The sequence below is a fragment of the Phaethon aethereus genome (assembly GCF_964289735.1).
Source record: "Phaethon aethereus genome assembly, chromosome: 5".
NCBI classification, from domain to species: Eukaryota; Metazoa; Chordata; class Aves; order Phaethontiformes; family Phaethontidae; genus Phaethon; species Phaethon aethereus.
The window spans coordinates 4317565-4335183 of record NC_138579.1 but is presented as its reverse complement, the minus strand read 5'-3'; the positions used below and the strand labels follow the sequence as shown (position 1 = coordinate 4335183).

Below are 17619 nucleotides of genomic sequence, written 5' to 3'. Positions count from 1 at the left end.
GATTTGCAAATTCTTGTTTGTCCTCCTCTATGCCATAGCCTGGAAGCATTGCTCAGTTACGATGCTGAATTTTACAAACAAAGCTGCCTTTTTTGTATTGTCTAGTTCCTAAATCTCACGGCTTTCAACATTTCTCTCTAAAAAATGCTTTTTGTGAATCTGAACATTTTATGCGTATGTACACTGGTGTAGGATTTGAAGCAGATAAGCCTCTCAGAGACTCAATTAACATAGGACAGATATATATTTATTGCAGTTGTACTACAGGGCTAGCCCATGATGTTTGAGAACCATGTTGCATTCCTGTTTTTCCCCCCAAAACCCTCCTAGAAACCTATAACCAGAAAACTGTTTTGCTCAACATTGTTTATATAAAATGTTCAACTTCTGGCTCTGCCTGTCTCATTTGTGCTTCTTCTCTTCCCGTATCTTCCTTGTGCCCAAGATGAGGCTTTTTATTCTTTAGCAGCATCATTTCTTTCTGATTCCTTTGGAAGAAATTAATGATAGGTGCGGTATGGTAGTAGGGGAAGCTGCATCTCCTTGTAGCTAAGCGCTGGGCAGAATAACAAAAGACTTGAGGAGTTCAAGGATGCTTTATGAAGATCCAAAAGCAATTTGAGGATGTTTTCCCAGAACCCATTTAGGCTGTCGCTGTAATATCTGAGCATATCCATTTTAGTGGATTTATCTTCCCGGTGCCCTGCAATAAGGTAGGAATGCTGTTGCTCACTTTGATAGATGGAGAAGAGAGATTCTGACTTGTCAAGGGTTATGTGCCAAGTCTGTGGCGGAGATGTGAGTTGATTCTAGATCAAGTGTGATTCAGGCTCCTTCCAGCCTCCTTAGGTTAAAAAAGGAGTGAACCTCTGATGCAGGAGAAACATGCAGTGCTGTGAAAAGGTGGAGAAACTGGGGGAGAAACAAGAAATAAGGGAAATACAGCTGTATTAATAGTCACTGTTGCGCTAACGGATCGCCAGTGAAAACGAAGTACCTTGCTGTTGCTGACCTCAGAGGATGCTGCTAAGTACTTTTAAGCACAGCTGTCATTTGTTTAAGGGTTTATTTCAATTTAATGCTTTGGACGGTGTAGTGTAGCAGTTGTAGGGTCACCCATGTGTCCTGTGTGGTGGTTTGCTACTGGGTCTGGAGAGGAGAGGTGGACCGCTGGAGTCAGTGACAGTCAACCAAACTGTTGCTTCTGACCATGAGACTTTGCTCATTTTCCCAGCCTTAAGTAAACAGGCCATCCTGTTCGTCCTAGATGCTCAAGAAACTGGTCAGTGTAGCACATGAACATACATGAACATGAACAGGGGTGATAAAATGTTGATATTAAACTTTCTTTCCTTACATTCTTGAAACAGCTGGTCAAAGGACTGCAGCAGGAGCTGAACCGGCTATACACTCTTTTCTGCTCCCGGAATCCAGAGTTTGAAGAGAAAGGAGGAAAAGTCTCGATTGTTTCCCACTCGCTGGGCTGCGTCATCACCTACGACATCATGACTGGCTGGAACCCCGTCAGGCTTTACGAACAGTTGCTGCAGAAGGAGGAGGAGGAGCTCGAAGACCGTTGGATGAGCTATGAGGAGCAACGTTTACTTGAAGAACTTTACATAACTAAACAACGGTAATGCATCCACTTCTGATTATTAAAGGAGAAAAACCTAGATGACACCCTTTGAGCGTTTCCAGAACCCACCATGGCTGTTACCTTTTGTGGCTGATGTTCTTCTGCTGGTGATGAATGGCAGTGGTAAATGCTAAACGCAGGACTGAGCAGGCACAGGGAGCTGGCACTGCTAATAGGAGCTCTGAACCCACATCCTACGTGCTGTACCAGAACCAAGCAACTAGCTCATTGACCAGATGCATTGGGAGCAGATCATAGCCAGGAAGAAAGGAGAAGGTCAGACCATTAGCCCTCCAGACACTTGAGGAGGAACACAACAAAGTAGCTTGCAGGTGGGCGGTGAGCTGTGATACTGAGCAGAACCTGAGCAGTGAAATTCCTAAGTTTCTAGAGGAAAATGAGAAGTTTCCTCCTAGACTCAGCTTGGAAATTGAGCTCCACCAGCTGGATACAGATACTGTAATTGCTGTGATTGGGTTTATGGGGTTACTACTCTGCTGCAGATCATTTACCAGCTTCCCCCTGCTGCCATCTGGAAGTGTTGGGAGTGTGAAGCAGCACTGCCCACTGTGACAAACACGATCTTGGTTTCAGCACTTTGCAAGTATTGGTGGGGATTCTCACTGTTAGGCGACTTTGCAGGTCATCATGATGTCTCCACAGTGTTAAGGTGATTTTCCTGTTCTAACCTGCCTATCAAGGAGACACCCATAGATAGAGAATCTAATAACAGTTGCATGAGCTTCAGTCTTTCTAGTGGGAGGTGAGGTTAAATCAGGATCACAGTCCTTTTTGGTTCCTTCTTAAAACCTGTCTTAGTACTGGTAGCACTTTGGAAGCACTAATACAGCATCAGATCTCCCACAGTGCTTGAGATCAGTATGTGTGTAGTTAGGGATTGCTACAGGACATCTCTATCAGCTGTGAGGCTGGATAAAGTGCAGCCTTTCTAAGAGAAGGGAAATAAGAAACGTAATGAAGTTGTCCAGTGGTAAGACGACCCTTCAGGCATATCACGAGCATATGATCAGGAAAAATTACCATTTTCACACTCACGCTCCAGCTCCTTAGGCATCCTCTGAAGTGCTTCAGGTTGCATCCACTGTAATCCAAGCATCATTTGACACTGGTGCTTCTGTATAGCTAAGAGCGGCTCTCCGTTTCGCTAGCCACCGTAGTGCAATTCAGTCTGAAATGACAGAGAATATAATACTGACATCCTGTAACTTCTGGATTTCTAGTGTTTTAAGGATGGCAAACACATAGCAGATTTCTGGAAATGCTTCTGCCTGAGTAGGGTGTCTTGCAGCATGTATAAATATTCTACGTTGTAGAGTAACATACATACAGCGTGTGAGGGTGTGTATTGGAAGCATTTGACAGTGGTTCACAAGAGTCAAGAATTCTGCATGCCTTCTTTTTTAAGACTGAATCTTGCTCACTAAAGCATAGAAACCTTTCTGAAAGGTTTGAAAGGTTTGCCCTTTGGGAAGTTTCAGCTCCAGACTTGCTTCTTTCTAACCAGGATGGCAGAGGTTAAACTTAATGTATTTGTTTCTGTAATGCTTTTGTGGAACTTGAGGAGATGGTGTTTTCCTGCTCTGAAGAGGGCACAATGCTGTAGGGCTGGGGCTGGACAGTTTAACCAGTCTGCATGGGGTGCTTTATATTGTAGCTGCTTTTTGAATTCAGGCTATCTCAAAGAAGAGGTGAACAACCTTTTTTAATGATAGTTGAAAGAGTGGAACACTGTCCTCTAGATATTCTATCACAATACAGAACTCCATAACGTTTGGGCCATGGAGTTTCCTGTGGCTGATTTTTTAAAAAAAAAGAATCAGCAAGTGATTTGGCTGCAAAAACACCAAGGAAACAGGAGGTGAGTCACCCACTCCTGAGGAAGGAGGGTGGGCAGATGCTTGGGGTGGTGAACAAGGAAATTGTCATGTCGTGGTTGATTCCTTCTGTGGTCAGAGAAATGGGATTTCACATACACTGATTCTTAATCAGTTGGACTGCATCCAGGAAGGACTGACACCATCACTCTCTCTTCCCAGCAGACAAAACTGCTGGACCCCACAGGAATGCCTGTTTGGATCAGAGAGGTTAAGGCTACGTTTTTTATTGGATCTCAGAAAGATCTCTATTTTCCAGGTTGAGAGAGATAGAAGAGAGGTTACATGGGTTAAAGGCATCCACCATATCAAAACCACCTGTCTTAAAATTTAAGGTATGTATGTTCAAGAGGTTTTTACTGAATGTTCTACTTGCTGTAAAAATACACCTGCAATATGAGTTATTCTACGTACTTTTTTTTCCATGTCCCTAGACATGACGTTGGTAGAATAATTTTAATTTATTAGTTGTAATGTGTGCAAATGCATTACTGTATTCATATATTACTATTTATTACAAATATATATGTTTACCTGTAAATACATAAGCCTATATAGATTGTATATATTATATAGATTGTTAATATATTACACACACATGTACACCCATGTGGGAAGGTAAAATCTGTTTGGCAAATCACATTGAACAGGTACCTTAAACAATTTAACTTCTACTTTGTTAACTAATTCATTTTCCTTGGGGACTGTTTCTAACATGTCACATCTCTGAGCAAATCTGATTGGATTTCCTCCAGCAGTGGATTTTCCTTCCAAATTACACTGGTTTGACAGTTAGCACAAGTTAGTTTTAGTCTTATAAAATAGATTGCTTGCTAATCAGCTGTATAAATGGCTACAATTTCATATCACTGGGAAAAGGCATTCTCTAGCTTCTTGGTGGGATGTGCAACACTTTCTAATTGCTTGCCTGTATCCTGAGGTATTAAACCACAAAAATGTGACATGATAGATGAGAACAAAATAGATTATTGTTTCTTAACTTACCATTTTTCTTTCCTTCTGAGTTCAGAAGGACTCCTTGAAGCCAAGGTCAATGTTGAGCCATAAAAAAGAGGAAACTAACCATAATTCAGTTTGTCATAGCCTTCTCCTTTTCATCACTCCTTAAAAGCATATATCATGCTATTATCTCTGCCATCAAGGAAGCTGGAGTCAGGCTGATACTCCTCCAGCTCTGTGAAAGATTATTCTTCACTCAGTTGTGTTTAAACTGAAGATTTTTTGAACAGCTGCTTTTTAGAGGGAGCAAAAAACGGGGAAGAAAAGAGGACTGTACCAGTCCAAATTACTGCTAGGTAATTTTCCATTGCAGTACATCCTTTTTCTTACCCTTTCTGAGAGGAAGATATTTTGTTTCTGTGAAGCTTTACACTAGTGACTCCCATTGCTTGAGTACTGTGCCTGAGACAGAGCTCCAGGGGAAGAGAGAGGCTTTCTATGGACATAATGGCAAAGTGTTTCTGCCAAGGGAGGATCTCTTTCAACAGGATGTCATTGAAAGATGATTGCTCATGAGCAAGCCAGTCCAGCTTACTGAGGGTGACTAGCTTGTTGAAAGAGAAGTAACTGCTTTGTAGGTACCAGCTACCTGCAGCTTGGCTTTTCATGGCAGACCAGAGCTCTGGTTTGATCATGAGTTGCTATTTACCACAAATGCTTGATCTGCAAATCACTTCGGTCTATGAGATGCAGGACACTGGAGTCTGTGGTCACCGGTTTCCTTAAGCTGTATTACACAACGAAATGGGCATGTACAGCTGTAATGAAAAAGGCTAACCCCTGCCGATGTGTTCCTCTTTTATGGACTGAAATAAATTAAGCATCCCAGCATGGGAGAAAGCCACTACTCCTATATTACGCAGAGTTAACGCTTGCTTGATGTTGAGCAAGCATAGAATCATAGAATCATCTGGGTTGGAAGGGACTTTTTAAGGCCATCTAGTCCAACTCCCCTGCCATGAGCAGGGACATCTTCAACTAGAGCAGGTTGCTCAGAGCCCCGTCCAGCCTGAACTGGGATGGTTCCAGGGATGGGGCATCTACCACCTTTCTGGGCAACCTGGGCCAGGGTTTCACCACCCTCATCGTGAAAAATTTCTTCCTCAGATCTAGTCTAAATCTGCCATCTTTTAGTTGAAAACCGTTACCCCTTGTCCTATCGCTACAGGCCCTGCTAAAAAGTCTGTCCCCGTCTTTCTTCTAAGCCCCCTTTAAGTCCTGGGAGCTGCAGGAAGGTCTCCCCGGAGCCTTCCCTGCTCCAGGCTGAGCCTCCCCAGCTCTCCCAGCCTGTCCTCCCAGCAGAGCTGTTCCAGCCCTCGGAGCATTGCTGGGGCCTCCTCTGGCCCCGCTCCAGCAGGTCCGTGTCTCTCCTGTGCCGAGGGCTCCAGAGCTGGACGCAGCCCTGCAGGGGGGTCTCCCCAGAGCGGGGCAGAAGGGTAGAATCTCCTCCCTCGCCCTGCTGGCCACGCAGCTTTGGGTGCAGCCCAGGACACGGTCGGCTTGTAGGCTGTGAGCACACATTGCCGGCTCATGTCCAGCTTTTCATCCACTAGTACCCCCACGTCCTTCTGAGCAGGGCTGCTCTCCAACTCTTCATCCCCCAGCCTGTACTGATACCAGGGGCCCTGCACTTGGCCTTGTTGCACCTCATAAGGTTCACATGGGCCCACTTCTCAAGTGTGTCCAGGTCCCTTTGCATGGCATTCCGTCCCTCAGGCATGTCAACTTCACCACTCAGCCTGGTGTCATCTGCAGATTTGCTGAAGGTGCGCTTGATCCCACTGTCTGTGTCATTGATGAAGGTATTAAAGAGTACTGGTCCCAGTATGGACCCCTGAGGGACACCGCTTGTCACCGATCTCCATATGGACATTGAGCCATCGACCACTACCCTCTGGATGCAACCATCCAACCAATTCCTCATCCACCCAGAAGTCTACCCATCAAATCCGTATCTTTCCAATTTAGAGAGAAGGATGTTGTGGGCAACCGTGTCAAAGGCCTTAAGCACAAAGGTAGCTTTTGATAAGTCCAGTATAAGAATAAATATAGCAGCCAACTTGGTATCTAATATTAGAGGAAATAATCTGTGTTTGACTGACCCTTTGGGGAGAAAAAAACCCTTGAAGATTTGGTGTGTCATGTGCTCTAATAATGTATTGGACAAGCTATCTGAATGAGAACTTGAGGATGAGCTATCTTTATGGCTTGCTCTCCTCTACTTCTCCTCAGATGGCACAGTTGAATAAACTGCTAAGTCATTAGGACCTGCGTGGGTTAAAAGCAAAGCCAACACACCATTGTAAATGTAAAGCTTAGAAGCACAGCCTTCTCCCCACCTGCTATGTAAGAGGAATTGCAGTTAAAGGTTAAAGGGGATGAAGAACATGAAAACATGGGGAATGGTGCAATACCTACCTCCTTATGACTCTGTGGTGTATGAAAATAACCGTATTGTAGGACGATTTTCAGTCACAGTGGGGAAGAGGAGGGCAGGACATACCACAGTTGCTCCCTAGTACTGAAGAGGAAATTCATTTAAATCTGGACTTGACAATGTGCCGGCCCAAAGTGCTTCAGGATTCCTTAGCACTTCTCATTCACTCAGAGTTACAGAAAGTCTTCTGGAAAAAACTCCAGGTTGTCCTTAACCTTGTGGTTTCTACGTAGCATCATCTGGCAGTGATGTCAATGTTGATAACAACTATCACAAATCATTTATAAGATACTAATGAGTTACCACATGGACAAGAATTACGAGACCTTTATGGGATGCTGACATGCAGCCTTATCTGAGAGGAGGCAGCCTTTAAACTGAATGCAGAAATGTGCCGTAGTAGTTCAACACACAACCGCCCAGTTAAACTCCCCATGTGATACTGGTGTAAGTCTCTGTTGTCTTTTTCTGCTGCAGAACGTTCCTGGGTGTAGGAATGGGTAAAGGCTGCTGCAGAGGTCTGTATTTCCTTGCTCTGGGAGGCTGTTTGGGATCCTCCAGGCTGAAGGGCAACACAGAAATAGAAATTGTAATCACCTTCTGCGTCTTCTTTTTAACGTCACCACTAAGCACATCCATTCATCCCCCACGCTTACCTGTGCACAAATGGGCTGTGCTGCCTTGCTTCTGTTGGCTCATTCAGCTTTTTTTTTTAATTCTGAAAATACTGCAGTCTTAAGTTGAATGGGTGACTGTTTGCTCAACTTCTGCTTAAAAGACAAATAAATTAATTAATTAAGTCTTCTGTTTATGAATCATACTAAGGAGAAAAGCGCTCTCTTGAAGGGTTGTGCTCTTAAACATTTTTTCTCTGTTTGTTAAACGCTTACAGAACTATATGTGAAGTGCCCCACTCCTGCTTCTAAGAGAAACACCGAAATTAATAGATGTTTTCTAGAAAGCTTTTAGTCCTCTATTCCCAGTAGGTTTCGTGGCATGGCAGTCTTCTCTTCAGCCACTTTGCAACAGAGCTGAGAGTCTAATGGCTGCAATTTAAAGGACTTTATTTTTGGAAGACTTACTTTTGATTTTTAGTGTTCACTGCTTTGGTATTGGTCTGGTGTCGCCTGTTAAGGTAGCCACGAATTGGTACTTTGTAAGCATTTGCAGAGATGGAAGACCGTGTTGAAAGGCTTGCGCTTATAAGAAAATACACAGCAAAGAGCAGTGCCCTCCAAGAAGAAAGCATCTGTCTGTGGGCACTGTTAATCCTGTGTTTATCGAGAGAAACAATGGAACAAAAGCCATGCACCATGTAACCACTGAACCTATTTTTTGCCCAGTCTGTAGTGGACTAAGGTGAATTCGTGAAAACATCTTTTAAGCACCTGCTAGCGAGTGTAAGCTGGCAGTCACCTTCCGATTTCTTTCTAAAGCGGAAAGACTGTAATTGTGTCCTCCAGGCGCTCGATACGGGAATATCAGAGGGACAGGGTTAAAGGTTACTTATTCAGTTTAAAGGATTGCAGCACTGTGAATATCTGTTTCTATTGTATTTGAAGATGAGAAAGCTTTTTGTCCAAACTGCAAAACTGTAAGGGTCTCTGTAAAGCTTGATTATAAGAAAGGAAAGCGGCTTTGCACTAGCCTAGAGTAACAATATAGATGACAGAGCGGTGCTTTGCAGCATGGGACACTGAATAGCTTTGCTGAAGACCTAGATTTATTTTTTTTTTTCCCATTGAATTGGGACTTGCGCGTCCTTTTGGAAGGAGGAGATGGGGTACCAGTGCCAAGTCAGAGAAGGAGGAATACCTGTACTCAGCACTGGTGAGGCCGCACCTTGAATACTGTGTTCAGTTTTGGGCCCCTCACTACAAGAAGGATGTTGAGGTGCTGGAGTGTGTCCAGAGAAGGGCAACAGAGCTGGTGAGGGGTCTGGAGCACAAGTCTGATGAGGAGCGGCTGAGGGAACTGGGGTTGTTTAGTCTGGAGAAGAGGAGGCTGAGGGGAGCCCTCATCGCTCTCTACAACTACCTGAAAGGGGGTTGTGGCGACGAGGGTGTTGGTCTCTTCTCCCAAGTAACTAGTGATAGGACAAGAGGAAATGGCCTCAAGTTGCGCCAGGGGCGGTTTAGATTGGATATTAGGAAAAATTTCTTCTCTGAGAGGGTGGTCAGGCATTGGAACAGGCTGCCCAGGGAGGTGGTGGAGTCGCCATCCCTGGAAGTGTTCAAAAACCGTGTGGATGTGGCGCTTCAGGACATGGTTTAGGGGACATGGTGGTTCTGGATTAATGGTTGCATTTGATGATCTTAAAGGTCCCTTCCAACCTAGTGATTCTGTGATTCTGTGATTCTGTGAATGTTTTGTGCACTGCTGGAATCCAATAGATGAAACGGACCATTATTTCTACACCCTCGCTCCATGTGCTGACATACAGCGAAGGCACATGGGAATCCAAGCATCCTCCACATGCACTAGGCAAGAATGCAGCAATTCCTCTTGCTGGTTAAGTAGCAGCGCACTCGAATCGCTCAGTCGTCGTGCCCTGCAAACTGGGCACTGCTGTTGGGAAAGTTGCAGTGAAGGTCTGATAACGGTAAAATTAATGCTTCTTATAAGAAAATATTCTAAAGGTTGAAAAGTAATTTTGACTTAGGAAAATATTTTTGACTACAGAGTTTTACATCTGATGTTTCTAGGAGACGATGTCTGAGGATTGGTAATGGGATACGAAGCCATTCACCTCTAGGTCACTGTTGCATCCTGGCCCAGGTTGGTAGTGACCAAAAGTCGTTACCACTGATGCATGTTCAGTGACCTTTGACAGATGGGTTAGCGGTTGGGGTTCAGGTTTACTCAGTTGCCTTTCAGTGTTAGAGGCAGTCCTTTTGGAGTAAAGTCACGGTAGCTTTGGACAGCGTGAGAGTAGCCTGCGGAGTCGCTCAGTGTGCTGTACCTGTCCTGGGTAGTGGTTCCTAATGTGTGATGTGGTGGCACTTTTGACAAGCAACTTTCTGTTCACTTAACACCGGTTGTTTTAAAGAGGTTGTACGTAACACCAGCCTGTATGTGTAGGTATTACATAGTAAGTATTACTTACTACTGTAAGTATTGTCTAGGTTGTCTGTAATAGGGTAGCTTGCGTTTCTACTTCATCAGTGGGTGTGTATAGCAAAACAAATCATGGAGTACTTGGTTAGGGTATGATTAAGGAGCTGTGGCAAGCTCTGGGAAGTTTCATGAGAAATCTTCTGAAACTCATCACATTTCCTTAGCGTCTTCGACATTCTTCTCACTCCATAGAGTGTTAATAGACCTCTTTCAGTTCAAATATCCAACTTGTTTTTCAGTTTTCCAACTATGTAGCACAACAACATGTAACTCTCTTCTCACAGCAAAGGAAAATGGGAAACTTAACTTTCGTGTTACAGTATGTATGTTATAGTGGTCTTCCCCATTTTGACTTACTAACACTATACGAGTCCCTCAGTTGAAACTGAGAAATCTGTTGAAAGAGAGAAACCAAATCCAGCCATCTTAGAAAGCAATATTTCCAACCTTATTAACGTGGATGAAATCTCTCCTTAGGTTGAGAATTTCTTCTGTATGGGATCTCCATTAGCAGTGTTTTTGGCATTGCGTGGCATCCGTCCAGGAAACAGTGGTAGTCAAGATCATATTCTGCCCAGAACAATTTGTAACCGCCTACTAAATATTTTTCATCCAACAGATCCAGTGGTGAGTTTTAATTGCCGTTGCAAGCTTTTACCGTGACTATTTTTAAGCATCAGCTGTGTGATAATGTGTGATCTTCAATGTGTGTGAATTCAACGCAAGTATGTTCCAGCACAGGACTATTTGTTGATGATTATTGTACAATGTCTTGTTTTTTGTAACTGTAGAATAACAGTTTCTATGAATAATTGCCTTAAATACCATATACTTTGCTTCTCTTCATTTTAATAAGCATAAGGTTCGAGATTACTGAGCTTTTTTTTTTTTTTTGCAAAGACATAAGAAATAATCCTTCTCAGTCAAGTTCCAACTTGTGCTTAACTTGCTGACTTTCATTAAACATCATCTGTCCAAAGACACTACAAAAGGCCTCACAAGATACAAGTTTACAAGATACTGTAGAAAAACAAAGACTCTCTTTTTTTTCCCAACGGGTCCAGAGTAACATATTGTTGGAGAGTGGGATAGGTCTTGGGAGGACAGTTTTGGAACAGCTCTGCCCTGTCCTTACACTCTTCCATAGGCAGCCAGTGTTGGCTGTTATCAAAGGCAGGATGCTGACCTTTGATCTGCATCACCTTGACAACTTCTTTGATGCAAGCTTGATTTGGGTTTTCATGCTTACTGTAGAATAGTAATTTGGGGATACTTCTGTGTTTAAACTCTAGCTGAATCTGAGTATATTCAGACTTCAATCCAAACATGCTGGTTCTGCTCATCTCAAGGTCTTTTTCAGCTCTAGCTACTCCAAAACCAGAATTTCCCTGCGATGTCTAGGAGGATTGGTCAGGCTGCAGTCCATGGTCCCACTCCACAAATAGTAACTTTACTTAGTTTTAAGACAGAGAAGTGCAGAGTGCTTTTCTACATCTATGTAAACAAAGAAAAATAAAGGATCAATAGAAAATGCTTTTTTTTTTTTTAATAAGCACACCAATTCATGGTATGCACAAGGATCAGTGAAGAGTCATCAAACAAAATGTTTACATAGCCAGTTCTTCCCTCTCTGTCACGTTGGGCAGAATCAGTTTAACTGTGTAAAAAGTTTGCTCTGCCAATGCATAACGACAAACATGTTAACAGTAACTTGGGTGTTCATAACAACAGGTAGTAGAAGTGTTGCAGAGAAGCGTGCAAATGTGAGTGTACAAGCAACTAGGCAACATCTTCCAGGCTGTGAAAATAAAAGTGAACCAGAATATAAGGCCACCGTTCTGCCACTTTCTAGGCTTCACTCCTTGCGGATATTTTGGATTTGAGGTTGGAGAGGACTCTGGATGGGAAGGGAATGTGATTTTTCAGTCTTGACAGTCAGGATTTTCTTTTCTGAATTACTCTTGCAGGCCTATAGGTTAGAACCTTTAATTCTGAAACACTACAGCAACATTTCGCCTGTCCAGATCCACTGGTACAACACTGCAAACCCTCTACCTTACGAGCATATGAAGCCAAGTTTTCTCAATCCAACAAAAGAACCTACCTCAGTTACTGATAGCGAAAGTGTCTCAACTGTACCGAGCCCAACTACTTCACCAGTCATGGTTCGACGCCACTACGGGGAGTCTATAACAAACATAGGCAAAGCGAGTATATTAGGTAATTGTTCTTTATGTCCTTTTTTTTAATATATGTCTCTGTGTATGTGTGTGTGTGTGTATATGACCTTCTTGTAGAGCTTCACTGTTTGGGCTGCAACTGTAAACAAGCTATTCCTGGCTGTTTCAATTTGTCTATATAGGTGTATGACCTGTTTGAATCCCAGATGACATTTACTTTGAAAAGACAGTTTTGTACACTGGAGTCAAGGCTTGCAGGAGAGGATGTGGGTCAGGGAGTTTATGCTATTGCTGCCTTATTGTTTTCTGCCTTATTGAAGTAACATCCTCGTGATTTAATAGTTTCCACTCTACCTCATGGGGGAAAAAAAAAAAAATTAAAGCTTGTTTTGTGACTACATTTTCTCGTATTGGCAAAGAGGAGAAAAATCAGTCTATGAAAGCTATTACAGTTTCATTTAACTCGTGATTTTACAATAGGAAATTCAGGCTGTTTTAATATGAAGTCTGTCCCCGTCTGGCTTTATGATTCAAAATAAGCCCTGGTTTAACTGAGCTTAAATTCACTTTCACTGGAGCTTATATTTGAGTACGCACTTGCAGTTTTTGTTGACTCAAGGCTTTTCTTTAGCTCTCTATGTGGGATTTGGAAGAAGGCTAATGTAACCTAGTGCCAGAAATCTTCCCAGTCAGATAAGTAAAGTATATAAAAACAGTTTAGTCCTTAAGTGGAAATAGGTGGTATTTCAATTGCTGTGTTACTATAGTAACGTTAATGTCCTGTCCATAAGGTGGCAGCAAAGTCGGGAGAAAGCATCACAGATCTGTTCTTAACTTCTACACCCCTCTTCCTGAGCAACCAAAATAGTCCTTTTAAAGGATGATATAGCATTTCTAAATGTCCGTAAGGGTGATGCCAGCATAAGGACCCTTAATGGCAGGAGTGTCTTAGATGTCTCGTTGGGATTCTTATGTGCAGAAGGTACTAAGGTTGTTATAAAGCATTTTTGTCGTAGTCTTTTTATGAAAGCAGAAATACAACATATCTCTAAAAGTACCAGATTTCTTGCTGCAGAACTCTTCGTGTGTATTTTTGTTCCCCTAACTACAGTTTCCAAATTACAGCCTTTGCTTGTACGCTAGATTACTCTCACGATAAACAGTGTACACTGAAGTCAGATAAGCTGTTCCCACCCTAGAAAAGCACGAATAGTGTTTTCCTTCATCTGTCAATCAACTCTAATTGATGAGTGCTACAGTGACTTCAATTTGCGGTTTGATTTAGCTGCCCTTGTGCTTGGTTTTTGGTTTTTTTTTTCCATGCGTGCTGAATGCAGGCGCTGCGAGTATCGGGAAGGGCCTCGGCGGGATGCTTTTTTCGAGGTTTGGTCGATCTAGTACGACCACCCCACAGACACTGGAGACGGGAAAAGATGGAGCCGAGGGAGACGACAAGAAGGCCACAACCGCTGGGACGCCGCCTTTCCCACACAGCAGCTCGGGCTTTCTGGAGCCCACAGGTTAGTGACGAGTCCACCTTGCACACCCTGTGGAAACGAGACCTTTGGTGGGCTGCATCTCCACGCTGTGGGAGGCTGGAAATGCCCTGACAACATACGCTGCTGTTTAATTCTGTTGGTTTGCTCTGTAGTGATAAAAATCGAATCCTCTCCTGCTTTTTGAAGCTCTTAAGACTATCGAAGGAATGATTCTTTGTCCTCCCTTTTATCTTTTTTTCTCTTAAAGGAGGTTTATCTGTAGATGTGTTTGTCTGTACATACATGCACGTGACAGAACTTTATGCATGTACGAGTTTCGGCTAATGAGATCTGCATATCAGTAGCTCCTCGACTCTCACTAGGGAAAGCGATGTAATTGCTGCAGAGAAGCCCACTCACCATTTATCATCATAAAATGGATTTATTTACATTTCCCCGTACACTTGCAATTCTGAAGCAATCTGGATTTTTGAAGGCACATATGACTGGAAACAGAAGCTGCTCTTGTCCTGATCTGAACCGCCCAGAACAGAAAGTGCCATTTTAGCAGCTGGGTGGTTTTTTTGGGAAAAGTATGGGTATTTCCTTTACAGGCATTCATACTTCATTTTATTTCCAAACCTCTCATTGGCACTTTTGCAAGCTGGGGAGTCACAAGTATCCTGTGATAGCGTTCACATGATACATTGCTGCCCGTTCCTCGCTGCGAATTTCAGCAGATAACCTGCCCGAGTCGGTATCCGAGGACAGAGACCTTGCTTTAAACTTGAGGAAAACGGAGTGGCGTGACAGCCAATATTGCGGAGCCGCTGGTGAGGTCCTTGCGGGGAGGTTTGGCACGTCAAGGGCCTTCTGCACGCTTCCTGCGTCCCCCTCCGCCGAAAGCCCGTCCCTGCTCCATAGGAGGAGAACGTGGAGCGGAGGCCAGCGAGGCTGCGAGCGGAATGACGCAATCCACGGCCAAAGTATTTGCTTCCGAGAGGGCGGCCGCACGGCCTGCGGCGGGGTTTGGCGGCCTCCCGAGCTCCCGTGGCGGCCTCTCCGTGGAGCGAGACGGAGCCACTCGGGGCGTCCTTCCTGCAGGGCCACGGGTGTTTTGGATACCCGCGTCTCAGTGGAAGTGACCGCGGTTGTCTCCGGGCACTCGACGGCTCCGGCTCCCTCTCCTCGCCGCCGTGGCGACGCGGCGCGACGCTCCTGTGAAAACACGACGACGCAGAGGCAGCGCTTGCGCCACGCTCCCTTCGTGCCCTCTTTGAGCCAAGAATTGAAATTCCTTGAAACCGGCTTTGATAAATGGCTGCATTTTTTACTCAATATGGGGTTTGGGCTTTTCTAGCTAAGCAGGCTTTTAGTTTTGTCCTTTTTATGTTCCGTTGCTCCTTGTAGAGATTCTCTAACCGCTAAAGTGCCTTAACAATAGGTTAGCCATTGGCCCAGTTAAACACGCCATGAAAATGGCTTTGAATGTGGTATTAATCAAAGCAGCCATTGAAATGAAAGCATAACTGCTGAAATCTATTTGGAACGATCTGGAAATTAAAAGGGCTAATGCTGCGTAGGGACGGCTGGTTTTCAGAAAGGGCTCGTAATAAAATACCGGGCGTAGTCCCACTAAAGATGCGAGAAGTCCGTTTATTTCAGAAAGTTCTGAGCACCCACCTTCTGGAAGTCAATGTTTCCTAACGGGGCCTCAACGTTTGCTGGATGCTTCTGCGTAGTTATCGTAAGGTGCAGAAATAAATGTATTTATATAGCCACTATAAGGAAAACAGCCGCTTAAAAAAATGCCAGCTTTTTCCAAGCTTTAGGTTTAGTTTCTTTTTTTTTTTCCCCGCCCCAAACTAAGCACCACTCTTAGGTCAGGTTTGTGCTAAATGCATATGCATGAAAACGTGTGTACATATTAGTAAAAATGACAGTTGACTTAGGTGAGCATACTCTTAAATGTAAACACAGAGATATTCCGTGCATTTTAAATACAGCAAGTAGAATCAGAACCCAAAACTGATGGCAAAACATACCAAAAGCATGGTGGTTTTTCTACTGCTGACGTATAATTCTAACAATGTTTTTGTTTCTTGTTCACCTTCTAGTGGAACTGGAGCACAGGATTGATTTCGAGCTCAGGGAAGGTCTCGTGGAGAGCAGATACTGGTCCGCGGTCACATCACACACTGCCTATTGGTCATCTCTGGATATTGCTCTTTTCCTCCTAACCTTCATGTACAAACACGACCAAGAAGATACCGACAAAACCAATTTAGACACTATTTGAATTTTTGACTGGGGATGGGCCGGGATGGGAAAGGAAATTTTAAAACAAATGGCACAAAACTGATGCTTTACTGTTGAACTGCGGTATATATGGCATGGAGGTTTCAGGTTTAAGTGCATGTTTGGATTTTTTCCTCTCTCTAAGGAGCAAAAATGATTTGTATTTAAAAGCACTTTATAGTTTTAAACATTTTGCAGTGCTTAATTAGACCGGAAATGATTCCAAATTCTTGTTAACTTCGACTGTATAAAAAGCCGATACAATGTGTAGCATCCCATAAGCACGGTTGTGCAGTGTGCTTGGGTGACATACTTGTTATTGACCATAATTGCTGTTTAGTTCATTAAAGTACAACAGATTAGTTGATTAAAAAAAAAAAACAAACCTAAATTAATTTCCATTAACAAAAATATGTGTTAGATACAAACCTAAAACTGCCATGTTCCGATGTTTTATGTATCAGTAAATAACAAACGGTGGTGTCATTTTTCTAGGACTTTATTCAGCGCCGCATCCTGTTATCCACAGTACCATTGAAAGACCATTCTGACTGCTGGCTTCTGAGGGCATATTATACGTGACACGTTTAGAAACTAATGCTGAAAAAAGCATGAAGCAAATATTTGAAATACTGTAATTATAATTTATTATTATCTCTAATTGTTTCATTTTATTCCAGTGTATAAAACATTACTTTTCTACTGGTTTCTTTTGACATAATTTAAGAACCACATTTATTTTCTACAGTGTTAAGACTTTTTCTCAGAAATACATATCTTTGTACTACTACTATTCAAATGAATATATGGACACTGTGGCACACTTTAAGTATTTTTTCATTAAAAATAAATATTTGTGGTTTCACACAAATGACATCAGTCACATTCTTCTCAAAGGTAAGTAACTACCTTTGCTTTTTAGGTCCCAAGCGTTTCGCAGGCGCATGAAGGTTTTGACCCCACATTAGACTTGCTTTGCAGAGGATCCAGCTGTCTTTTGCCTACCATTATTAAATGTATGTATGTGTGTGCGTGTTTGTATAAAAATATAGGTATATCTGTGTATTTATGCACAAGGAACCTATCAAGAGGAAAGAGAGCGGCATAAAATAAACTCGGTGAGGCCCGAGAATGCCAGAGCTTAGATTAGGTTTGTATCTGAAACTAATTCATGAGAAGTCAGGAGAGAAGTGTCGTGATGAAAGGAAATAATTTCCAAATGAAACACTAAAAGGTCATCGCTGAGGTTTTAAAACAACGTGGAAGGCTCTGGAGTAGAAGGGTCGGATACGTGGCCTCTGAGCTGCCTCTGGCAGGGGTACTTAGGGTCTGCGTGGCATATGTAGAAGCTGCAGAATCTAAATTTTTGTTCGAAAGAAGAAAAAAGCCAGGCCGTGGCGTTGGTGAATAGCGGTGTTCTCGGTGTAGACAGATGTGGCAACACCAGCCCACACCAGCAGACAGGCTCAGCCGGGGCTCGGAGATGTGGAAACCACCCAGACATCCCTTTCTGAAATTCTGGGGGGAGAGAGAATATTATTCTCCCAAATAATATTGC

The 17619-nt window shown here is 43.2% G+C and overlaps 1 protein-coding gene across 1 annotated transcript in view; it reads left to right on the top strand.

Moving 5' to 3' along the window:
- Positions 1-16583, top strand: part of DDHD1 (DDHD domain containing 1) — a gene marked incomplete at its 5' end in the record, with an annotated part of 70847 nt that extends 54264 nt beyond the window's left edge. The window contains 6 exons of the mRNA XM_082000986.1: positions 1371-1633; positions 3791-3866; positions 10583-10732; positions 12073-12325; positions 13623-13805; positions 15881-16583. Of these exons, the coding sequence (XP_081857112.1) occupies positions 1371-1633; positions 3791-3866; positions 10583-10732; positions 12073-12325; positions 13623-13805; positions 15881-16062 (1107 nt within the window). The 3' untranslated portion in view covers positions 16063-16583. The remainder of the gene's footprint in view (positions 1-1370; positions 1634-3790; positions 3867-10582; positions 10733-12072; positions 12326-13622; positions 13806-15880) is intronic.
- Between the last annotated feature and the right edge of the window lie 1036 nt (positions 16584-17619).